Source organism: Acartia tonsa, chromosome 1 (assembly GCF_053477335.1).
Source record: "Acartia tonsa isolate MP-2025a chromosome 1, ASM5347733v1, whole genome shotgun sequence".
Classification (NCBI taxonomy): domain Eukaryota; kingdom Metazoa; phylum Arthropoda; class Copepoda; order Calanoida; family Acartiidae; genus Acartia; species Acartia tonsa.
In genome coordinates, this window is record NC_137260.1 from 63,457,934 (window position 1) to 63,484,361 (window position 26,428).

General features: G+C 34.7%; 2 protein-coding genes and 1 long non-coding RNA gene across 3 annotated transcripts; all 3 read right to left on the reverse strand.

The window, feature by feature from the left end:
* Positions 1 to 241: 241 nt before the first annotated feature.
* Positions 242 to 1,792, reverse strand: LOC145328488 (uncharacterized). The gene is made up of 5 exons (XM_080172197.1): positions 1,694 to 1,792; positions 1,389 to 1,436; positions 864 to 942; positions 683 to 768; positions 242 to 377 (listed from the first exon to the last, which is right to left on the reverse strand). Exons 1-5 carry the CDS (start codon positions 1,790 to 1,792, stop codon positions 306 to 308), a joined length of 384 nt encoding a protein of 127 aa, XP_080028323.1. The 3' UTR covers positions 242 to 305.
* Positions 1,793 to 1,905: 113 nt separating this feature from the next.
* LOC145328495 (uncharacterized) lies at positions 1,906 to 4,267 on the reverse strand. The gene is made up of 7 exons (XM_080172209.1): positions 4,253 to 4,267; positions 3,223 to 3,305; positions 2,949 to 3,040; positions 2,665 to 2,711; positions 2,532 to 2,583; positions 2,273 to 2,319; positions 1,906 to 1,962 (listed from the first exon to the last, which is right to left on the reverse strand). Exons 1-7 carry the CDS (start codon positions 4,265 to 4,267, stop codon positions 1,906 to 1,908), a joined length of 393 nt encoding a protein of 130 aa, XP_080028335.1.
* Positions 4,268 to 7,157: 2,890 nt separating this feature from the next.
* LOC145316356 (uncharacterized) lies at positions 7,158 to 8,687 on the reverse strand. Its single transcript, XR_013878448.1, has 4 exons — positions 8,616 to 8,687; positions 8,114 to 8,187; positions 7,987 to 8,042; positions 7,158 to 7,229 (listed from the first exon to the last, which is right to left on the reverse strand). It is a non-coding gene; the product is annotated as an uncharacterized LOC145316356 (long non-coding RNA).
* Between the last annotated feature and the right edge of the window lie 17,741 nt (positions 8,688 to 26,428).

Sequence of the window (26,428 nt, forward strand, 5' to 3'; positions counted from 1 at the left end):
AATACACAAATGAATTTCTAAATATTTAACATTTTTTTAAACAAAAATTATGTACATTATTGGTAGCACTTTTATTTTGTATTTTTATAAATCTTGATGAAGTTTTTTTTTTGATTAATCTTGATGAGTTTTTTCTGTATTTTTTATTTATCTTAAGGAGTTTTTTTTCTGTACATATTTCTGATTAGTCTTGAGGAGTTTTTTTCCGTATATTTAATTAATCTTCAGGAGTTTTTCTCTGTGTATTTTTCGTTAATCTTGAGCAATTTTTTTTCTGTATTTTTCATTTATCTTGGGCAGTTTTTCTAACATGATCTTGGGCATCTTAATCGTCTTCTAACAAACACCATAGAACAACATTTGCGTGAATTTCGAGGCTGAAAAAACAAACAAAGTATAAGAATACAGAATAAATTTTATATAGGAATACACATTAAATTTCAAACAGTTAATTAATAATAGATGCCATTGGAGGATAGAGACGCAGTTAAAAATTAAACAAAATTATATTAAGATTCATATGCATTTATTGTGTCTTATGAAACTCAAATTACCCCGCTTTTTCATTCTTATATATAAAGCAAGATTCTCTGAGTTCTACATTTTATGACAGCTTAACATTTGTTTTCTTTCTGATTTTAAAGGCGAAGCCAATACTGTATTATATAATTCTTACACTTACCAGACATTGTCCTGGAGGACACATTCCATTGGCAGCAAAGATACCCCCTGCAGCAGCTAAGGCTCCGGTACCACCTACTGCCGGTGCTAAAATAAAACATATAAATAAAATTAAGATTTTTATTAGGACTCTGCAGTCTTTTTTCTTCATGATATATACATATATAAATAAATGACATTACCTAAAAATGAAGAACCTGCAAGTGCTACTGATACACCTAGAAAGCCTCCTCCCAGCACAATGTAATTTGGATCCACGCCCTATAAGAAAATAGATAAGTCATAGTTTTTGTTTTATAATAAGAATAGACATAATATTAAAACATTACATAACAATTATTCAACTTTAGCATGGTTAAATAAACAGATATATAGTATAGATGTATATACAAATTACTACAAATAACTACCTCCCTTTTTCAATGACCTTATTTATCTTCTACCAAATTGTTTTCTGCTACTTGGCTGTGTTAATACACACCATTGGTAGATTTTCAATGACCCAATCGAGAGACGGCACATGGACAGTGCGATTGGGAGATACAGTTAATTAACCCTTTCTTCCTCTAGTGTTTTACTCTAATGTTGAATACATATAATAAAAATTATAATTGACAATTGTAACATAAAGTAAGGAATAAAAAATTCAACTAGGGCCGTACAAATGCATAATACCTAACCTATGTTGTATGAAAGTATGAACTCACCTTGCAGTTATTTGCACAGGCTCCAACTGTTCCATTTTTATCCGTACACTAAAAATGTTTTTTTTTTAAATTTACTTTAATACTAATTAATTTTGGTTAGCCAAAGTCTCTAGGTTGACATACAGATCCTAAGAGCTGACAAGATAGATCCCTAAAATTCTAGATCAATCAGTCCAGTCTTTTATAAGATCTTGTTGGTCACGTGCATCTAGCTTTTATACTGAATAGACCAAAGAATAATTTGATTTTCAACATTAAAGAGATTAAACAATGAAAAAGTAATGTTTTTTTTATATTTTACTCACCATGAATATGTTGTAGGAGTAACCTTCATAAGCCACAAGCAAACATTTGTCCCATTCTTTGTTCGATTCAAAATCGCATTCAAAACCAGTACTTGACATACATGTTTCTTTGTTTTTGTCCAGAGGATCTCCACCTGTAGCCTAGTTTAATAAATAACACCAAAATGAGCACAATTACAATTATTTGTTTGATTCATGAATTGCAAAAAATGTTATGATTTTCTTACCAGGCTTAAACAATGTTGTGGTATTATATAGTCTAGCGGTGGCTAAAATAGAACACGAAATTTATTATTAGTGAAGAAAACTAATCAAAAGTCACAGCTATATTAGACTAACTTGAATGGATGCTACAATACTGTTAACTCTGTGTCGTTACAACTGCAGTTGCCACAACAACACCCAAGACTTTGTAGTGCATAGAAAGAGAGAATCCAGTTTTATTAAGCCTTAGCGTACAAAAGGTAGGGTAGTATTTCCTTGGCTACTGTGACTTCAAATATCTGGAGGCTTGAAAGCTTAGTTTCAGCCAAAATTAATTAAATTCTCGGTGAGTTAGAACACTAAATAAAATCTTACTCTCATGCCGTACTGGTCTGCAATCCAGTCCAAATAGCACAGACCATCTTTAAAAAAAAAAAATATTATATTTTTAATTTAAAAGAACTTCTCCTACAAAACTATAATACAAAGTATTGGAATGTATATCCATCTGTACGTCTGTTTGACTGAATTTAATGAAAAAACCTCAATCACAGAATCTATGGGCGAATCAACTAGCGATAATATGAATCAACATCAATTGACACATTAAGAAAAACTGAGATAGAAACTATACCTGTAAATACAGCTGGATTTTCAGCTTCAACATCAAAAACTGGAATACTATCCTAAGAATAATATTGTAATTTATTGTATTTACTTACATTAAATCAATATACTTAAATTTTACATAATATGACTTAACTTACATTGTATCTGTTTTGAAACACTTCTTTTACTGTTGTTTTGTCACATCCTTAAACATGTTATTTTAATAAATTCCAAACAATGATAATTTAAAAATAGAATAGAAGCATTACTTAGATTAAGCCCACATATTTTAAATCATTAATATCATTATACAGCATAATGTAGTTTTAATTTGTTAAGAAGTTTGAACATTGTTGGTTAAATTTGATTAAATTTGCGAAAATTTATGAGAAAAACAAATTACAAAAAAATAAATATTACTATTACTGCTATAATTGCTTACCTTTAGAAATAGACAAAGATCCTACCCAATGAAATAAATTCTTTTTATCCAATCTGACCAATGGTGATCCAGAATTACCAAAGGTTATACAACTTATCAAAAAATAATATCAATAGGCGTTATTGATTGTTTTGTTTACTAAATTGAGGTAATCAATAAATCGATCTTATAAACAACTAACATGGTGTCTCTCAGTATGTATATCTTGTAGGTGAATCACCCCACCAGCTCTGTTAGTAAAATATATTAACGTAAAAAATATGAAATAATATACCCGTTTTCTGAATTATCTTTATAACACACTGTTTTAGTAGGATAAACTGTATTAGAACCCATCCATTCTGGATCTTTACATTCCTAAGAAATAAAAATATTTGTAATTTTATACCTATTGCTGATTTTAAGTATATACTAAACTTTTCTCTTTTTTTCCAGAGAAATATTTTTTGAATAAAAAAGAATAAACAAATAACTGAAAAAAAAATGATATCCGAATCTAAATGAATTGGGACTCTAAAAGATAATATGGCAAATCTTATAAAATTTCTTAGGCTAGCCTAAGAGTTAGTATTACACAATTCTTTAATATCTAGATTTAGATTTATATTATATCCTAGGCTAGTAGAGAAAATTTTTATAAGACTTGGCCTAACATTTTATTCTTACCGTTTCAGTCATTGGGGATGTTTTAGGGATATAATTAGTGTATGCAAAATTGTCTAAATAGAAATGAGGTGATCTGTAAGAAGGCTCTGGATCCATCCATGTGACTAGTCTACCCTAAAATTTTTCATTAAAAAATAGGAGGTTTAAACAAGTTTTTATAAAAAAGCTGAAATATAATCTACAATTTCCCTTTTTTCAATCTAAAATGATAAAAGAATTTAATTTCCAATATCTTGATAAAGATCTCATTATGATCGATTTGATTGTTGTAGTCTTATAATAAAATCGTTTTTTCAACCAGAAAGACATTTTTCAATGATGTTTATTGCAGTAGCAGTAAACAAGGTAGCGGCTGGCTGGAGCTTCTAAAGCTGTGAAACGGTGGATGGTAATAAGGGATCACAAAATTCATATTGGCTAAGAAGATATCTTTTGGAAGAAAGGTAAAACTGTAATCCTAAATTACCCTTTTAGATGAATAAACATTAAACATTTGATTGTAGACTAAATTTCTGTTTTGATAAAACTTATTTCAACCAGTAAATATTATTGAATTATAATAAAAAAAAATCATTGCAATAAATATTATATTAGAAATAAGTGAAAAAATTAAATACTGTAAAAACTTACTGGTTTACTTTCATCATAGTCATTTGGATAAGTGGGTAAACATGCAGGGTTGATGGTCTTGTTTCCTAAGTAAGGAAATAAAACCTAGAAATAGTAAATAAGTTAATGACATGTATTTTTTGCTGTAATCATTAATAGTGAAATTTAAGTTGTTAAAAACTTTTAAACTTGTGTCTAACAAGACCTGTGGATTAGAAACATGATAAACAGCAATGTCTCCTCCTGACATTGGGTCTGCAATCCCAAAATTTGGATGCTGTGTTATCTAAATAAAAAAAATATGTTAAAAATTAATGGTGTTTATGACTGTAAAACGTACAATAGAATTTACAGTAAAGCCTCCAAAATACGTTTTGCAGCTTTTATCTTATGTTCATCAAAAGAAACACAAGTTCTCGATTTCTCTTACATCTCCACACTAGAATTAAAATTAAATTAGTTCTATACAATAATAATCAACGGAGGATTTTTTTTGCTTAAGTTTTAATTTATTTCTACAGAAAGAAGTTTTTTAGGCAGTGATAAATCATTTTAATCAGTAACGATCAACTTATCAAGCAAAGAAATACCTTGGTGCAAGGATTCTTTATGTATGCCTTACCCCTTCTCTAACCCTCGTAACTGCGGTAACTTGATTTATCTATCAGTCATAATGATCACTCAACCAAGGACGTCCAAGGGGGGGGGGGGGGATAAAGGGGTAATTACCCCCCCCCCCCAAATAAAAAATATGTTTATTTTAACCCCTCTCCATGTAAAATTTACCCCTACCTTTCGCGCGCATTTTTACTACTATATATTTTACTAGCGGCTTCGCCCCTAGCCTCTAGGGGCTTTGCCCCAAGAGGTTTAATCAACCTATTTTTGTGTTATTAGTGGCGAAGCTACTCTATAATTCGAAATGTCCGTCCGTCTGAGACAAAGTGGGGGAAACGTGATTTTCTCGGCTCCTATAAAAGATAGACAGCTGAAATTTTTAATGAAGATTCTTATAACATATGCCCATCTATTCTATAAATTGTTTTGTCCATCTGTCTGTTATTTGGGGTGTTAGATCGATTCCTAGATTTTCATGTTTTGTGATTTTCTCAACTCCTTTTTAAGATAATGGGCTGAAATTTTCAGGGATTGCTTAAATTTCCATTCTACATATTTTTTATCAAGTTTTATTACGATTTTTCTATTAATTGGGGTGCTAGATCGATTCCTAGATTTTTAGATTTTCTATGGTTTTCTCGATTCCTATTCAAGATTTGCGGCTGAAATTTTCAGGGATTGAATATGCTCATATACTACATATTTCTATCAAGTTTCATTAAGATTTGTCTATTAATTGCGGTGCTAGATCGATTCCTAGATTTTGTAATTTTCGTGATTCTTAAGGTTAAGTGATTTTTAAGGTTTCCTGGTTTCCCTATTTTTCCCTATAGTAATTTTTTCCCGATATCCATTCATAATTTTTGAGCTTCGCTACTTATGGATGTTGTCATCCTTGTTTATATTTAAAAAGAAAAAGTAAAAAAATATTTGTTGGGGGGGTATTTATTTTGGGAGGGGAGGGTGGGGTAGTAGTTTTTAGTTTTAAAATAAAAAGAATTTTTTTTTTGGGGGGTGGGGTTGGGGTTGTCCCACCCCCCAAGAAAATAGCTTAAAACCAACCTAGGACCAGAAGGTATATTCCCTGAAGAGTAAAGCCCAATCGGTTCCTTGGTTACTGAGATCTTAAGCTTTAGACAGCGAACAGACAGACAGACGGAGAGACAGACAGACAGATAGACATCGTACTACTTTGTATTACAGATAGTATTTCATTATTAGGTAGGTACCTTTTTACATTAGTAAATTACCCCCCAAAACATTTTACCAACCCCCCCCCCAAGCAAATTTTACCCCCGGGGTAAAAATTTGAGGGGGGGGGGGGTGGTAAAAAAATTTGACAGCATGTAAGGCCATAACTTCAGTGGCGTGGAAAACATTTCTACAGGGGCATTTCAAACATTTTGCCAAATTTTGAATATCAATACAGATTTTTTTAATGAGGGAGGATATTTGATTTTTATTATGAAACTTTAGTTTAAAAAGTCAATTGATTTTGAACTTATTTTTATTTTAAATATTGACGTGGAAATCTAAAGAGAACAATTTTTTGCCAAATTAAGTGCAATGGCTACAAACCATTCAAACTACTTTTTTTTGAGAATTTTACTACACCTTTAGTTGATTATAATCAGAAAGATGTATAACTACCTGATGTAACCATTTAAAAACTATACAAATTATTTGAAGTGGTTTTCAATTTAATTTCATATTTGAAAATGTACCTTGCTAATTTTGAGTACTATTTCATGTTCAGGCGTAGAATCTTCTGGTATTGCTTCTGTTGTGAATTCTCCACACACTAAATATTTGGGGATGAAAAATGGGTTTAAGACGAAAACAATAGTATCCTAAATAAATAATGCCCTGTAGTCTTTAGAGATAATGAATATTTTTTGCCAAAAAAAGGCCAAAAAAACCAAATATAGCTTATGTGGTCTTAATCTATTTCAAATACTAAAAGCTCCAGATGATCTTCTGTAACTGTACCTATCTCTAAATCTGATATTTTAGCCAAATCAATAATTGGAGAATCTCCACAGTAAACAGTTTTCTACAAATACAAAACAAATAATTTGACAATCATTTTCATAAATTGATAAATTATTTAGGAATTCTAACCAGGGCTCGGCAGCCGCAGCATATAATTATACAACATTCAGCCTTCAGATGCTTCACCGTCAGCTGTGCAGCTTTGAGAAAGAATTAGCCACAGCCCCCCTGATATGTTGTGACTAAATTTTTATTCGAGCAACACATAAGCCACTCTAATATGGAATGCTGCCGACCCCTGATTAAAGTAAAGTTTAATCTTACATCTCTACAGGAAGCCCTATTATCAATTTCTCTGCAGCAGCATGGTTCTAGAGTATTTCCAGTACTCTTGTCCTTAAAAATTTTTGACAATATCAATGCATTATATTTAGGATGTTTATAAAAAAAATTATTGCTAAACATTTTTAAAATCAAAGCTTTTCTATAATTAGGATCGGTCGTTCAGAAATTGTCCTTTCGATTTCAAACTATGCATATTGTTTCTATAAATATTAAGTACAATTTAGAAAGCGTAGCAGCTCTATAATCGTTACCAGAAAGTTCGTACATGCTGAATTTTTTTTCTTTTTTGACAAAAAATCCTACTCATCTGATTTTTGGAATAATAGTTTTTGTCCAATCTTAAAACTATTACAGCCAATAACATTACAACTTAATTTTTATAAGTAGATTAAGAGACAGGTAGTTTTTTTGATGAATTAATTTTAAACCACTTCTTTTTTAAGTTTTTTTGGGGGTTAGTTTTTCTCCCTTTTGATGAGACTAGAAGAATAGAAAAAATTAAACATCAGCAATACATGGCAAAGAAGATGTCTTGGACACAATTAGTGATGCCAAGTAATGGTAATTATACGCACTCTTCTATTTTTATATCTTTTTGTCATTACATAAGAATGAACTGAATAGATTTATTAAATTCAGAAGAAAAATCAAGGATTATTGTTTTGAAGCTATAAAGAGAACAGTTTTTAAAATCAAATTTTAATTAATGTATCTTGTTTTACGGTTTGTAAATTCAAAAAAATTACTGCATTAGAGATATCATGTTTTCCACTAAAACTGTAATTTCTAAAGATAATCTTCTTATCACCTTACAAATATTGTTGCAGTGAGCAGCAGACACAAGAATAGTTTCTTTGGGATAAGCTGAAAAATATGTAAAAATTTGTTTTTGTAAATGTAATGAAATATAACTTGCTACTAATAATTTTCTTTACCTGAAAGTAGAACTACTCCACACCTGTGTCGACCCCTAAAGCCACTGTATTTTAATGAACACAACCATGGTGTCCTGAAATTGGATTTCAATACAGTACGAAGGTGAAACCAATTTCCAAAAGTAATTATATGATCTATCATTATGGTTTTGTCACTCTAAAAGAGGCCTGATTCTAGTTTCCTCTCTCTACATAATGATATTCTTTTAATATTTTCTAACTTCTATACAAGAAAATATACGGTAATATACTTTTGGACTAAAGACCCAATAAAGCAGGGATTAAATGTACTATTTGTATTCATTTTAGTTAAAAATAATTTCTGTACTATGATACAACACATGACTTTTTAGTATGGCTGAGAACCACTTCTAATAAAAAGGAAATTAATCGGGTTAGAAGTCATACTGGAAAAGCCTTTAACAAATCAACAAGTAGAGATATTTTGGTGCTTTTCCTAAAATCAAGTATGTGAGATTCTTTTTGAAAATATAAAACATACTTAGAACTTTGATATGCAAGAGAAAAATCATATGGAGTTGCATGGTCAAGACTTCTTCCATTTCTTTTCTTTGGTTTCTCTTTGCCAATAAAAAAGTTATTGATTCCTTCCTCTTGACTTATTCTAGTAGAATATCTGCAAAATAAACAAAAATAATTGTATATATAACTTATTATATATATTTAAAGTAAATTAAAACATATTTCACCTTGATCTAAAATCCAATGGAAAACTTTTAGTTTTGTTACAAGACGGACATGGAGCTCCAACTAAATAGATAATTTAGAAATATGTTCAAGAAATAGCAAAAATTATCATTTCTATTAAAAGAATAATGGTAAAATACGTTAAAGAAAATAACATAGGAAATTCTCGATTGCAGTTAATAGGATAGGCAAAAATTCGTTAAATATACCTGTCTAAATTAACATGTTACTCTTAATCATTCCAAATTAACCCCAGGGATAAGGGATGGGAAACGAAGGAAAATATTATTTCATTCCTATTACAGGCCTAGGCCTAAAAAGCCAGTTATGGGATGGTGCAGTAGTTTGTTGTTATCAACTCCAATGAAATAGCTAAAAAAACACAAAGATAAAGTATAGAATAAAATTCAGATAGCTAGTCTAAAGTAAAGATAGAACTTTTTATTAACCAATATATTAATGGCTTTTGTTAAAATCACGTTATGATGTTTTTTCGCCTCCCAAAATTTTTTATCTTTTACTCTAGTAATTTGAATTTTTCAAAAAGCTATTGTTGGGTTTGCCTCAGACAGATTTTAGGATGTGTTGTTTGCATTTTTATTAATGAGTATAATTTTATTTGAAAATATTATTTTATCATTGCTTATTAAAATTCAAAATAAATAAATAAATTTAGTATAAGTAAATAATTAATAGTACATTGAGCTGTTTCAATCAATTCCATATAAAATTTTTAAAAGAAGTTGTATCAACTTTTTTTTTTATAGCTAGCCGGTCCTTTTAGTAAGTAGTAGATGTAAAATTTTTCATAGAATTCAGATATGCAATCGGTTTTTTTGTAGACCTCTTATTTTTTAAGTAATTTAAGTTTAAAAAAAAAAAATTAAGTCGATTTTAAGGTACTAAAATGCAACAAAAAAAAGAAAGAAAATGGCCATTATGAACAAAAATAGTAAGATCTTTAATTTGACACCTTACTTTTTCAATTCTGTCAGGTAATTATTGAAAAAATCGATTTTTTTAAACCCACGAGAATAAAAACTTTGAACTCAATTTTATCATTTCACAAGTAAAAAAATATGGGTTCATATATACCTTTAGAATCAGAAAAATATTACGAATCCATTGTAAGCAAAATTGAAAAAAAAAGTTTACAATATAGTATATAAACTACAATAAAAGGAATTATATGAAAATATCATATTATATTGTACAGGCAACGTCTTAACTTTTGAATTGGGTATAAAAATGGGAAGGGGGTATAGAGGGGGTAAAGAGGGGGTAAAAAAGGGAAGACGATAGTGTTGCCAGAACAAAAAATCCAATTGGCCATTTTTATATTTTTTTATTTTTTTACTTTTTTTCAATTTTGCTTACAATGGATTCGTAATATTTTTCTGATTCTAAAGGTATATATGAACCCATGTTTTTTATGTCTGTTTGAGAAAATATTTAGGTCTAAAGTTTTTATTAAACCGAGGTTAAAAAAATAGATTTTTTCAATAATTACTCAACAGAATTTTAAAAGTAAGGTGTCAAATTAAAGATCTTACTATTTTTGTTCTTACTGGCCATTTTCTTCTTTTATTTTGTTGCGTTTTAGTACCTTAAAACCGACTTAATTATTTTTTTAAAAAACTTAAATTACTGGTACTTGCTTACATGTGGTAGACTGGAGCACCGAAAACCCCCCCCCCGCTTAGTTTTGACAAAAATCAAAAATAAGGGGGGGGTAGTTTTTTTATGTCTGGAAAACGGCAAGGAGGAAAAAAGCTCCGCAAGGCAAAGACTTAACCCCCCCCTTAATTTTGCGCAAAATTAAAACCTTTTACTGGCCCCCCTCCTCCTTATTTTCATTTTCTGTTCAGGGATACATCAATTACTAAAATCAGTCAATAAATAAGGAAATTATGCCCCAAAACATGAATGTCCCTGTAATAAGGTTTCCCCTCTGGTATACTGGATTTTCTTGATTTACCTCACTCAACTTTCTGGCGTGTTGTACAGTGAAAAAACTACCCCCCCCTTATTTTTGATTTTCTTCAAAATTAAGGGGGGGGTTAAATCTTTGCCTTGCGGAGCTTTTTTCCTCCTTGCCGTTTTCCAGACATAAAAAAACTACCCCCCCCTTATTTTTGATTTTTGTCAAAACTAGGCGGGGGGGGGGGGGTTTATGGTGCTCCGGTCTTCACATGTAAGCAAGCACCAAATTACTTAAAAAATAAGAGGTCTACAAAAAAACCGATTGCATATCTGAATTCTATGAAAAATTTTACATCTACTACTTACTAAAAGAACCGGCTAGCCATAAAAAAAAAGTTGATACACCTTCTTTAAAACATAAGATTTTATTTATAAACTACCAAATGAAAATTCATAGTTACCACTTTCCAAAAAAATAATCCCTCTATTTTTGTTTTTCTTCTATATGATCCTTTTTGAATGTATAACTCTGGGCAGATTGGATATTAAGCTGATGTGATTAAACACACTTTTTATTATTTTTGTTGGAGGCAGACAGTTTAAAATTATTCCTTGGAGTGCACATGCCGCGGTTTTTATATCAGCAGCCGCCAATTGCCTATTGGTTGATACAAAACAATATGATCCTTATTGGTTTAGAGCGATAGCCAATTGGGAGCAGCTGCCAGCTGACGTCATTTAATTAGGAAATGGTAAAAGTTGCAATATTCCTTTCAAAACTAGGCCTGGACCTAATTTATGGCCAGGTTTCCTATCCCTTATCCCTGATTAACCCACAATGCCCAAACCGCCAGTGACTAATCTCTTACATATTCTTCCACAGTAATAACTCTTATTAAAGTGGCAAGAACCATCGGAAAAACATGCATAACAAATCTCAAGTGCAGAATATAATCAATTTTGGAAGTATTTAGCTAAATGTTATAATAATCAAACATATAATACAGATTACTTCATTAATACAATGTTCTTTTCTTGTTATGTTTATAAAAATACTAATGATAATTTGACTTACTTAATTGAGCACAAACTTTGGATTTTGTGAACAAAAAAATGCCCCTACTCATATACCACCATGTAACTTCTAAAGAAGATATTATTAAGATTAGTTATAGAATTGCAGGGGTCAGTATAAGGGGTAGCTGAAAAAAGTCTGTTGGATTTTCCTAGTTAGGACAGGATTTTTGAGGGGGGTTAAAATTCCAATTTATGATTTATATCTAAAGAAAAATGTATAGGTATTTTTTTAAATTTTGCTGATATACATTTACATTAAGTGATACTATAATTTACCTGTTGTTTCATTTAAACCGGCACCTAATGATAACTGTTCATGAACACAATAATCAAACAGATAATCTACTTGACCTTGTGAGAAAAAGTACTAAACAAAAAAAATAAATATAATTGGAATTTGTATTTCATTAATATCTCATTTTCTGTGTGTTAATTACAGGATAGTAGCCTAGTAGGTTATAATTGTTACACACAACTGCAAAATTTCTTAGATATATTTTCTGATGCATTAAAATCCTAGAATCAGGCCGATAATAAAAATTCCTACCTTTTTGGTATTATTGACATTTGTTACGTTGTCATCTCGTATTGAATTTGCTAACATAAAACACTCCCAGGGTCTTAACAAGAACAACTTAAAATATAGTAAGTAAACTTACATCGTTCATTTATTAGTTCATTATACACAAATATTATGTTAAAATGAGTTCATGTTTTGCCTAAACTTTCAATTAATCAAAGCAAAGCATTACATACCTATTCAATATTCTAACATAATATTTTGCTTCATTTTTCTAAGAATCAATATACTATAGATAAGCGATAATAGGATTTCTTGTAACAAATTTGGCGTGAGAAAAGATTACAAATCAATATGCTGAAAGAAGAAGCATACTAAGTTTTTGTTATGTAAAATTGATTATAACATACCTGAAATGTACAAAGCTTAATGCTATGAAAGGTCTAACCCTAAATCTAGAATAACTTTGCCTCTTAAAATAAACTTACGTGTAAGTCCGGTTAGTAAGAGTACCAGACGCATTAGTAGCTTTTGTGTTTTGACAACAAATCTGTTCAGTGGCTAAAAAGTGGCAAAGAACTTTACTTTATTAAATTACTAGCGGCTACGTCCCTAGACGCCTCTAGTGGCACTTGAAATGTTTTTTTTTTAAATAATAGAATACCTATCTATGTTGCTTTCAAGTCTCTAAAAGTAAAAAAGTCGATTTTTTTGTGATTTCTCTTGGGAGAGTTGTGTTACCCTCCCCCAAAATAGGTTTAAACCTCCCCTGTAAAGGAGAACCATATCGGTTCAGTATGTTACAAATATACATACAGACAAACACACAAACAAACATTATGTTACTTTAGTATAAGGATACCCTCCTTATAGAATTGTTTTTAAAGCTATAGATATATTATTAAAAGAATCATCTTATCAAACTTACTCTCCGGCAAAATTAAACACAGGATAACAAATTCTTCAATTTAAAAATAAGGATGACAACATCCATAAGTAGCGAAGCTAAAAAATTATGAATGAAAATCGAGAAAAAGTTTACTATAGAGCAGTGTCATACAATAATCATTAAAATTAATAAAATAGGGAAATCATGAAGCCTTTAAAATCATGCAACCTTTAAATCACGAAAACTTACAAATCTAGGAATCGATCTAGCACCGCAAGTAATAGACAAATCTTAATGAAACTTGAAGGAAATATGAAGAATATAAGCATATTCAATCCCTAATAATTTCAGCCGTCAATCCTTAATAGGAATAGAGAAAATAACGAAAACCTAAAAGTCTAGGAATCGATCTAGCACCCCAATTTATAGACAAATCTTAATAAAACTTTGTGAAAATGTGTAGAATGTAAAATTGATTAATCCCTGAAAATTTCAGCCCTCTATCTTGAAAAGAAGAGAAATTCACGAAAAAGCAAAAATCTAGGAACCGATCTAGCACCCAAAATAACAGACAGACAGACTAAACAAAGTATATATTAGATGGGCATATATAATGGAAATCGTCACTAAAAATTTCAGCTTTCTATCTTGAATAGGAGCAGAGAAAATCATGTTTACCCCATAGCGCTACAGACTGACTGACGGACATACAAAGTGGATTATAGAGTAGCTTTAATACTAAAAAATAATTGAGAGATAAGGGATACTTTTTTTCAGAGGGCCTTCACCCTATGGTGTGTTGAGTTACACAAACTTACTTATATGTTTTGTTTGCAAAAAAAATAAAATATAATTATTACTTTGTCCTATTGACCAACAGCTACAGACATACTTATCAATAATTTTCCTATGCTCTAACTTTTATATCGATATAGCTGACTCTAATATTAGCATTGTTAGTAAAAATCTTACTTGGTGTTGGTACTGGACAATCTTTAAGACAACTGATATCTTTTGGTACCCTAAATGAAAAATCTGTTTTCAAACGTGTCTGATAAATAAGATACAAATACGTATCCTGCATGTATCTAGAACAATTTTCTACAGTTCATAAAAAAACATTCTAGATATTAAATTCCAACTCATTTATCACATAAACCCCTAAAATTTAAATGTTTTATAAAAAAAATATTATGGTCCAATTTTCCAAACTTTTGCAGTTACGAAAATCAAAATCAAATTTCCCGTCGTTTTATGTCGACAGTATCAAAATAATAAAAACGATTTTTTGGACAGGTATTTTGGGTATTATGATAGATATCCAAAATACACTTTTTGTTGGACACCCTGTAAAGCTGGAGTTTTGGCAAAAGTAGCATTATGTGCGCTTTTTGCATGAATAAACGATCATTTTGGTGTATAGGATGTATACTATAGGTTGGATGAAGGATTGATGAAACAATTAATTTTTAGAATTGTGAAAAAATGGGTGTTTTTTTTATTTTTGTTGCCTATATTTTGTTTTTGATAGCTAGATGTCTGGTCATCCGGCATCCTTGAATCACCCAACGGACCAAGATATGGAGTATTTACAAGATCGGAGAGGTAGTGCAGAAAAACTGTACACTTGGCAAATGATGCACCGTATATATCCAATATAATTATCTTATTAAAATCCGATGTAGCTAGAAACCTTATAAAATTTATTTTAATATGTTTGTCCTAAACTGGTATTTTCAGCTTATGCAACGGCCAACCTAGGTTATGAAAGTACCAAACTATGCAAAAAATATGTGAATATGTGTAATAATTGTGTTATTATTATTTTGTATGCTTATGTTGAAATACATATCTATCTATCTCTCTATATATCTAATTCTGAGCATCAATTATGTAATTTTCTTTGACTTTTGGTCTATCAGTCATCAACATAAAATAAGGTTTTGTGTTTATTTTCTATTCTTGATTTTAACAAATACTCTTTAGATCTACTAATACATATTTCCATCCACGATTTTTTGTACTTCTCTACTAATGGATGTTGTCATCCTTGTTTTATTCATATTTTTATTAATCTACTTACTTTGAAGGCCTTATTGTTGCATAAATAACGTAGTTTTCATTGTTAATTTTTACTGTAACATTTGCTCTAGTTCTAAAACAGATTATGTATATTAAAAACATATTTTGATAGTAAATTTAGATCAAAAGTTTAAAATTATATATTTTTATATGTATTGTATATTACAGCATGCAACTTACACGTTGAATTTTGATTTCTCCCATTCACAATGAAACATACACAGCTCAGGTCCATCAACACTAAATATTGTTTAAAATTACAAATAAGATGGGCTTTTTATAGCATCGAAGCCTCTCTAAAATTCACTTTATCTGTGTGTCTTATAGTTAGCCCGTAACGCTTTGGATTTTCTCAGTAGTTATTTAAGATAGACGACTATTTTTTATTTCCTATACCAATGAGCATCCAGTATTTAATTTACTCTGTTTGTCAGTCTATCTGTCATGTTATTAAAATATTAAAAGTAGAATATATAAGAAAAACAAGGATGACAACATCCATAAGTAGCGAAGCTCAAAAATCATGGAAGAACATCCAAAATGAACTATAGAGTATTTAAACACAAAATAAAGATTTATATAAAATCACGAAACCTTTCATGATTTATAATGTGGAAATCAAGGAATCGATCTAGCACCACAACCAATAAGTAAATCTTAATGAAACTTTGTGGAATTATGTAAAATGTTATCTTATTCAATATCTGAAAATTTCAGCCATCTATCTGAACTAGGAGTTGAAAAAAGTTTGAACACTTAAAAAACTAGGAATCGATCTAGCACCCCAACCAATAAGCAAATTTAAAGAAGTGTGCAGAATTTAATTAAATTTATTTGATCCTTGAAAAATTTAGACTTCTATCTTTAATAGGAATCGAGAAAATCATGAAAACTTAAAAATCAAGGAATCGATCTAGCACCCCAATTAATTGACATATCTCAATAAAACTTGGTGAAAATATGAAGAATGATAACTTATTTAATCACTTTATAGGAGCCGAGTAAATCACGTTTCCCCCAAAACGTTTCAGACATACATACATACATACAGACAGACATACAGACGGACATTTCAAATTATAGAGTAGCTTCGCTACTAAAAACATGAGAAAGGGTACGTGAATTTTCTCTCATATATTTGAATTTCTAATCTTGACTTACAAATACTCTCTAAATCTCCTTGTTTGTATTCCCATCTTATTTTTTTACTTCTTTATTTATATATGTTGTCTATCTTTTGTAATTGATATTAGGGCACATGAAAGAGTTAAATATGAATATTTTAAACGGGCTTCTTATGTTGGTAATCACACATATCCAAGTGTTAATTCCGAGAGAAAAAAAATGTCAAAACCACCAGTAACTTAAATTATCAGTCGGGACCCTTTATTAATTGGGTAATTTGTAAATGCAAGCTAAAACAAAAAAATAAATCTTCTAAAAATAATGCACTTATTCTTTCTTAAAACTTACACTCCCTGTTCTCTTGTACCACGCTGTGGAAAATCTTCCAATCTGGGACGTATCAAGTTTTCTTATTTACTAAGTATATTTGCGATTACTTTTATTTAATGAAATCTTCCAATTTTTAACATGTACAAAACGGCCTGCTTAATTGCTTCAAGATCCATGTCAGATCTATATAGGAAATAAATGTCTATAAACGAGCTCAAGTTTTCCAAAGAATATATGATTAAAACTCATAGTGCTCCAATAATCCATAATAAACTCTCACTGCCCAGAACGATAAGACCCATTATTTTACTTTATTAAAAATAAATTCATTTTTTTCATTTCATGTTGCTATTTACCTTATATTGATTTATTTAATTTCTAATCATAAAAAAGAAAATTTAAATTTATAATATGATAAATTTAAGAAAACTATGTTTTAAAAGAATTCGATTGTGGCGACATTTTGTGTGTTCAAATATTAAACTAAAATTGTAATCATCATCATTAACCCTTTGGTGATGGTAATATAAAGAAAAAAATATAATTTTAAAAAATCTTTTAAATTCATTTAAATTATTAAATATTTACTTTCTTTTAGATAGTAATGCCGGGTGAGGAAAATAGATTTATTGAGAGATAGATATGCATATAGAAAACTAGCCAATAGGGAGATAATTATATCGAGCCAACTCTAGTATTAGGATAACACAGTTCTAAAATATGATTAGGTTGTTAGTCATAAAAAAATCAAAAAATTCAGTGTTAAATTTTGCAGAAATCTTAAACAAAACTGTTAATGGTTAAAACTGTTAATGGTTAATATAATATATAAATATACTTTAAAACAGTTACGAGGGTGAAATCATTTTTATAAAAGCAGAAATATAATTTATGATTATGGTTTTGTCTCTTTAAAAAGGTAATGTATGATTCCATTTTCCCCTCTCTTGGTGATGATATCAACATGGTCGATATGATTTTGTTTTTGTATTGTACCATTCCACTTTCAATAGATACGAAACTGGAATGGTACATTCATTTAATACTTTGATATTAGCGGAAACTTTTGTTTTATAGAATCTTCCAATTTTTAAATATTACAAAATCATAGCGGCCTTGATGATATTATTACCATGAGAGGAGAGAATCATACATTACATTTCTTAAAGGGCTAAACCGCATCAAAGATTATATTTCTGCTTCTATAAAAATGGATTCAACCTCCTAACTGTGAAAAGGTATGCACATTATCATTCTTCTGTATGTCTGTCTTTAAGACATACAGAGTGAGAGAAGCTAAGCTGTATAGAAAATGCTTTGAATGTTATAAAAATAGTAAATTAGAACAAATGTAAAGAAAAACCAACCGCAACTAAACCGAGAATAAGAGCACAGTAACCATAGGCAATTATACTGACAAACAAATTAAATCATTATATTAAAGTAACTGGACGTGTGTGTAGCCTTACATTTCGCTAATTGCTGGACCGTATTGTTTCTCATTACAGTTCTCAGTTTAATGAAGTTTCTTGTAGGTCAAGGGAAGAATTTATAACCATTTTTGCGGAATATACCACCATCCAAAGAGAAATCACCCCTTGGATAAAATACCCCAAGGATGTCCAAGGGGGGGGGGGTAAAGTGGTGATTACCCTCCCCCCCCCATATAAAAATTACCTCTACCTTGGGGGTGCCATTGGCACCCACAACCATTTAGGAGGGGTATTTACCACCCCCAAACAATCTAAGGGAGTAAATAACCCCCCTCCTCAAAAAAAAGGATAATCCCTAAAAAAAATTCCAATGTGCTTCGCGCTTTTTATTACTTCCACTTACAAGATTTATTACCACCGCTCAAAATCAAAAGACTACTCAGTTCCACCAGATTAAAACAGTTCTGAACTATAATACAAATACATGTTATAGTTTGCAATGGCCCTTTAATTAAACAATGCACTGGGTGTGTCTAGACAATGTCTATTCAAAGAAGTAACATTTTCCCAATTATTAAGAAAACAAATGTTTAAATCAAAATTAATGGTCTAGCTTCCAAAAACCCTTCCCAAAACTAGTTAAAAACCTTACCAGGACCTATATGAAGCTACATTTTTATTGGTTCATCAGTTAGCAAGACTTTCGAGTTGATTAATATTATTGTAATTTCATGTATAGGAATGAGATACTACTAAATATTTTATAGTACTTTATTATTAGGTACGTACTTTTTTACATTATTAAATTACCCCCCCCCCCCCTTCCAACAGATTTTAGTGGGAGGAAATACCCCCCTCAGCAAATTTTACCCCCGGGGTTAAAACTTTTTTTGGAGGGGAAGGGGTAAAAAAATTTGCGGCGCCCTTCACGAGCCATTATCCCCCCCCCCCCAACACAAATTCCTCACCCCCCCCTAAACAAGTTTTTAGCTTATACGCCCCTGAAATACCACAGAATTTTTCCTCTATTTTAAAACTAAAATTGTTATTGTGGTACCCTCAGGGAGTAAGGGAGGGGACAATGGATCGAATATTCAATATTTAGGAGTCTCAGACTTTGGGTACTGGCTTAAAGGCAATGTGCAAGAATTTAGCAGTTTCTGACTGAGTTTGGGTACTAGCGCACAAAATGTCGCTAACTCGTTTGTAAGATTTGAATATTGCAGACAAGTATCAATAAACTTAATTTGTTATGATGTGGCTGGTTTAAACAACTTTTTTCTCTCCAGAAAATATCATTTCATAGATAAAAACTTTGTTGTGATATTTGTTTAATAAACAATCTAAGAATTCAATTAAATTTTGGGTTATGGGGCTATGGGTTGAATGGGTTCCAGGAAGATTTTTCTAGTTAATAATTACAGAATGGTTACGTCAGTCTGATGTGCTGGAAATATAATTTTCAAATGAATGCTTTTTTCTTGGAACTTTCTTCTTATTTTATAGTTTTCTGTATTGTATTAACTCTCCCTTTACAATTTCCTCCATATTTTCTAGATTAATCTGGATTTCAAGGTCTTTCAGCAAATACTCTTAAATTGAATTAATTGCCAATTGTCCCCTCCCTTACTTCCTAGGTACCCTTCACTTCCCCGCTCTTCAATGTGACTCACTCGATCTTCCTACACTTTTCAAATTGCTGAAAAAGAGATAATAATTAAATTTAATTCATTCCTGGCTATTTTTGTTGACTCCTCATCCTCTTCAAACTCATCCCTAAACAAAATAAAATAAAGTCATTTATAATTATGAGTATAGTGTACATAGATAATTAAGGGTGAATTTGTTTCTCCAAGGAAACTTTATAACTAGGGCGCAATCGCAAATGAATTATAAAGCTTCACTACTTACTCTTGAGTTAAAACAGAAAACAGAGTTAATATATATATCAAACATATTATCGTGATTATCTTCCTCATTTTTCATCAATTCTGAAAAAAATCATAACATTTATATAAATTAGAAAATATATGGACAGTATATGGCATATGATTCATCTAAAGGATTTTTTTGTCTGTCAAATATTGCATTTCCGTATAAGCTATTAATTTTAGTTTCTTTAATGATAACAACATGCTATTTTTACTCCTAAAAAACTAAATAACTATTTTATCGTTTACAAGCAATACAGAAAAAAAGTTTCCCAAAATAAAAAAAAATAATATTTGTCTATCTCTCATTCAAAAGGATGCTCAACTTCATGGCTTTGTCTTAGAGGTATTTATTACAAAGTGTAGAGAGAAAGTGCCCTAGGATCTTTTCCTTCTATTTAAGAGATAAAGAAAATTTGTTGGTCTACTCAGGTCAAGTTCTAAAAACGAGTCGTAAAACTTCCTACTACAAGGATGAGAACATACTTATGTAGCAAAGCTCTAGAGTATAAAAACAAGAATAATGCCAAGCAGATGAAAGAAATATTGAATACGATAGTAGATGTTCATTGTTAAAATGAATCTTTATAATAAATTCATACATCTATATAAAATAACAGGATGTCTGTCTGTAATGAAAAGTTACACCAATTCTGTTCCCCTTTGAATCTAAAATTGAAATGAGGGTTGGTATACTATTACTAACCCCTGACCCGCAAGTGCCTCTTGTAGACTCTAGTATATTATATAGCTATGTTTTACAACAGTATTAGTATAACAGTAAATAAAAATTTTTGATTCTAAGAAATCTTTTAAACTTTTTAGCCATATATCTTAAATAACAGAATAACTAACTGTTTCTTTCAAACAGACAGCAGAACATTTCAAATTGTAAAATAGTTTCCAAAATTTAAGATTTCCTTATTCTAGACATAGACATAAAAGACAGACAACTTAACTTCAGGGATCTAAAGGAATAAGACAATGACCGATAAATGTAATTGTCTATACATCCCCAATAATGTTATAAAAAATTACCCTTTCAATAGATTACAATTAGTGTTAAAACCTATGGACAATCAATTTAATGAACCAACCAATCAAAATTAAATAAAACTCCGTAAAGTTGTTAAGCCAATGAATAAAACAAGTTATAAATTTTGGAGACTAGTGTAATAAACAGCCCAATGTCCCCTCCCTCCTTGACTTGACCTACTGTTTTAGTATATTGTATGTACGGCTTGTTTAAGCCCTTAGTGGGTGCGTATGTGGTAACCGCCTCGGTTTAATGGCCGTTACCCAAGTTCAAATGATTATGGCAGTGCGAACAGACGTGGACACGTATAATTATAGAGAAGCTGGGCTTCTCTAGCTATCACCAAATAACAAACAGAATCTATTCAGATGTTACTTTATTCAGAGTCTAAAGGTTACTAAAGATATACAACATAATATAAATGCATATGGATTAGGAATAGAGATAGTCAAAAGTAAATTATAATAGTTAAACATAGATAGTTGCTAGTTAGGTAGATGGCTATCCCTGTCCGGGGGAGGCAGGATAGCCCATGGAACAGCACAATAGGTAGATAAGAATAGAGGGGTTGAGTGGTAGGTCTGGGTACTAAAAGGGAAGGTTTGATGATTACTGTGACAACAATAGTCTGTGTGGGTGGTGAATCTATCTGGTGAAAGAAGGCTTAGAACCCCTATCCTCAGGGCTGAGGTGGTGCTGATAACTTGGTGGTTGAAGGGGAAGGGTCCGGTGCTCAAGAAGGGGGAGGGAGGGGTCACACCCCTCCTTCCACTTGCAGGACAACTGAGAGATGAAATCAATACCAGTATCTTGCATATTTGCAGGTGGCTTTACAATTGTAGAATAACAGGATTAGCTGGGTGCATCGCATCACTATAATATCTTGGTTTCCTTCGAGCATACCACATCCTCCCCCAGCCTTTGGGGTTCGTCAGGACACCAGATGCTGAAAAGTGGTAGGCTCCAGCCTTCCCCAGGTCGAACAGGATCTGCTATATCTGCTGGAGTAGCTGGTTCTGCTGGATGATCTGGCCGTTGGATGTGTAGTTCTGGCAACCTCCAGGGGTGGCACAGCACATGAGGGGGCTTGGACCAACAGCCGCATGGTATACATCTCTTCAGGTTCCTCTACTGGGCTGGTGGTCTCCATCTTGTTGGTCCCCTTGCCGCTGGCAGGCTGGTTACTGGATGCAGGCACCCCCACATCAGCCTCAGGGGTCCCCAAGACATTGGTTGGGGGCGCAGGCACAGCTTCTTCGTCCTCAGGGTTGGTCAGGTTCTCTGCTGACAATGCTGGGGCTGCAACGGTCTTTTCTGTTGGCTGGTACAGGGGCATTCTGCTTCCAGGGTCTCTGTCAACGCAGGCAGGTGGTGGTTGCCATACTGTAGGAACTTTGTCTCCCTCAGGCTTGTCCTGGACATTGGCAGGGTGGTGCATGGCAGTCAGACCTGCAGGGTAGGGGAAGGTAACAGTCCATGATGCTGTGAGTATTGGTGCAAAAAATATGCCGTAACAAAAAAAATTAGCCAATGAGAGGCCGTTATTGACCAATGGTAAAATTTATAGTGGACTCTCATTGGCTAATTTTTTTTGTTACGTCATATTTTTTGCACCAATACTCACAGCATCCAGTCCATCCCCTGTGCCGGAGGCTGGCTTGGGTCTGCAGGGTTGGCTCCGCTCTAATTGGCTGGGGGACAGGCCAATCCACGGCCACTGCTGCTGGTGGACCGGAGGCACAAGGCCCCGGAGCTCCTCCCCTAGCATGGAGGCGTCCAGGCACATCGTCTCCATCTTGGGTAGGAATAGTTGTTGAGGATCCTCTACTTGATGGAGGCTCGGCACTTGATGCATCTAGTTTAGTTCCTCCCCCCAGGCAGTGGCCAAGGCTTCTTCAGGTTGGCTGGTAATGGCTGATATCCTGGTTCCTGGGGCAGATGCAGGGGGCGCAGGCAAGTTTGACGCAGCACAAACTTCCTGGTACACCAATTCAATACAATTACCCTGGTTTAGTGTATCCTGGGGGTCTGTTGGTGGGTTATACTGCTGAACAGCCTCTTGAGGTAGCCTCTCTGGGTGGGCAGCTGTCTCATCCTCGAACACTGCAGGCAGCTGACCCTCCCCAAGCATCCATCTGTTGGCCGGCTGGCTGGCAGTGACGGTTGTCACTCTTTCCATCTGGCAGGTCGGCTCCCCGGCGGTGACAGTTGTCACCCCTCTCATCTGGAAGGTCGGCTGGTCTGGCAGGTCAGGTATCTCCGTGGCGGCGACGGTTGTCGCCCCTGTCCTTGGCAGCTCTCGCTCGGTGACGGTTGTCACCTCTCTTCTCTCCCTGGTGGTGACGGGTGTCACCTCTCTCCTCTGCTTGGTGGTGACGGGGGTCACCTCTCCTCCTCTGCTGGTGGTGACGGATGTCACCTCTCCCCTCGTCTTGGTGGTGACGGATGTCACGTCTCCCCTCATCTTGGTGGTGACGGGTGTCACCTCTCGCGTCGGGGGGCTCGTCCAGACAGGCAACACCAGGTTGGGGCTGAAGGGGTGCATGGGAGCAAGCGCCTGGATATCCGCTGGTTGCACATGCTTGGAATCTTTTTGGTTGAGACCAAACCCAGTCAGCTTGGCAGGCTCTTGGGGCCTGCCAATAATGTTGATCCTTGCCACTATGGTCCCAAACTGAGGCACAGACTCCTGGGTAGCCGCAGCCCCAGAGGCGGCAGCTGGTTGGGGTGACGGCTGGGCATCTCCCTCCGGGTAGACCTGGGTGTCAGACTGGTTAGATGCAGGTTGTTGGGCTGCCTTGTGTTTCTTCATTGCCTGGTCCCAACCGGTTCTACACTTGGCAGCTGGGTGGCCGCTGAAGCAGCAGCGCTCCTTTGTCCAGCTGGGTCCCATCAGTCCGGCTTCCACAGGATGTATCAACCTGCCAGGTCTCTCATCCTCCAGTTGGGGCACCAGCTGCCAAGCAGGTTCTCCCCTACTAGGGGTCAGGCAGTGCTGGGCTGCTTGTAGTGGCTCCTTGTTTGCATTCAGCCTTCTCCCCATACAAACAGGTCCTTTCCATACAACAGCTGCTCTCCTCTCCTGGGTGGCGAGGCCAGCCTCGGCCTTAGCTTCTGCAGGTGCTTCTCCACATGAGGGATCCTGCCTCCAGTTACTCCAGGTGGTTGGTAGCAAAGGCCGTTGATGGTGCCAGTTGGAAGGTGGGCTATGATCTCTGGGGGGTATCTGTGGCCAGTGTGTGGACAGATACCCACAGTTGAACCGGCAAGGCCCAGAGGATGCCATCCTGATGGTAGCCTGAACTGGTTTCTGAACTGCCAGCGGGCTGTTGGTAGCTACCTAAGTTAGGCCAGAGTTGCCAGCTGGTATTGCGTCCCTGCCAGGCTCTGTCAGCTGCTGGTGGGGAGCCCCTGCGGTGATTCTGGTGTTGGCAGAGGGTGGCCTTCTTATCGACTTCCCTAGCTGGAGCTCTGCATCCTGGTGGGACTCCAGCTTCAGCAGCATGGGGGGACTTGGCTGGGTCATGTGCAGTGGTCCAACTGAGTAGAGGCATCTGGTCTTGGAGTGTGGGGGAACATCCTCACTGCTGCTGGTCAACCCTGCTCCCTCCTTGCTGGGTAAGGCCTTCCACTGCAGCAGGTCACCATTCTCCACCCTTAGGCCGGTCCCCAGTCGTTCCATGCCTGGGGGCTCCCAGGGAGGCTTGGGTGGCGGCTCCCCCACCCCCAGGTACACGTCAGGCATCTGGGTGAAGGGCCTATTCCCCTGGGACAGCTCCCCATCCTCCAGGTTGGTGATGCCAGCGCCAGGGAGGACCTTTCCACCCCAGACACAGGTGGTACTGGCCCTAGGGCTGGACCTCTTTGGCGTCTCAGTTCTGGTGGAGTCAGGTACATGTTCCAGTTCTCCGGGCGCAGGGCGACACAGTTTAGTGCCCATGGCGGTAGTGCCCATATTGGGACTAGCCGCTAAGTCTCTGAAACTTGTCACCTTCTCATTGGGCTCAGCAGCATCGTTCAAAACTCCAGGGAGAACACATACAGGTTCAACAATCCCCAGTCCAATATCTCCGTTTCTCGTGCGTTGAGTACCAACTGTACAGGAGCTGTGCAATGGACATTCAGTCATCCTTCCAGACAAGGGCATCTCAGGGACCAGGGGTCTGTGACTTTGCATGTGTTTTATGTTCACTGTACTCAACACAGTAGGCCCAAGTAATAACAGAAGCAGCACCTTGTATGAAGAAGCAGAGAGTGGTGGTGTCCAGACGTTGGTAGTTATGATCCAAATGAAGGCTTCTGTCCACCACAGTGCAAGCAGTAGGCATAGGCACACAGTCAATGCCCAATCAGGGATGTCTTCTATTGCCGCACGTCGGGCTAGGGGCTGACAATTTCTCATCTTGTAGATGTAGGAGCAAAGTATAGGAACCGCGCCGCAAAGAGGCTCGAGCCGGCTCACCCCTATTACAGATACTATAGCTGTGTAATTAGGGTGGTAGTCCACGTAGCCGTAGACTCTGTCCTCCTGGCTCAAGATTTGCGGTGGCGGGAGTATCCCCATGATAAGTAGCAGGGTGTTGGTCTGTTGGGGCCAACGGCTTGTTAGCTGTTGAGCCTAAGTTGTTCTCCTTTCCAGTATAGCTTCTTAACTTATGTGGTAACCAGCGGATCCCAGCTTAGAGATGAAAAGGGAACATGTTAGGTGTCCATAGATGTCTCTAGGAGCGTATCCGCTAGTAGATATAGGTATATGTAGGCTATCTATATATGGCTACACTCCCATATATATGTGTATTGGAATATCCTCAGAGCTAGCTGGCTTTCCTTCTTGCTCCAACAAAATGCACGCTTCCTCTGTATATAGTTCACAACTATGAGGGTCTATGGTCAAGGCACACACCACCAATGCCCAGTGTGGGGCATCAAGGCAGGCAATTTCCACAGGGTGGGTGTACTTTCATTAAGGTTCCATATCAGTATCCATTGTCGTATGGTGAGGTTAATATTCACTTACTTGCAACCATGACACAAAAAAAACAACACTATTTATCACTTGGTTGCTTCACAACCTAGTATTGAGTTGTTAACACTTATATATTTATATTGATTTTCTCACTAGTCACTCAGCGTTGAAGTAGGGCTGGCAGAGCTAGGAAGATGTTGAGGGTCTGAGCTGGTCTAAGGAACTGATTTAATTTTCCTTATCACACTGTAGGCAGGGGGTGGAGCCTTGCAATTCCTGGTGATCTATCCTTTGG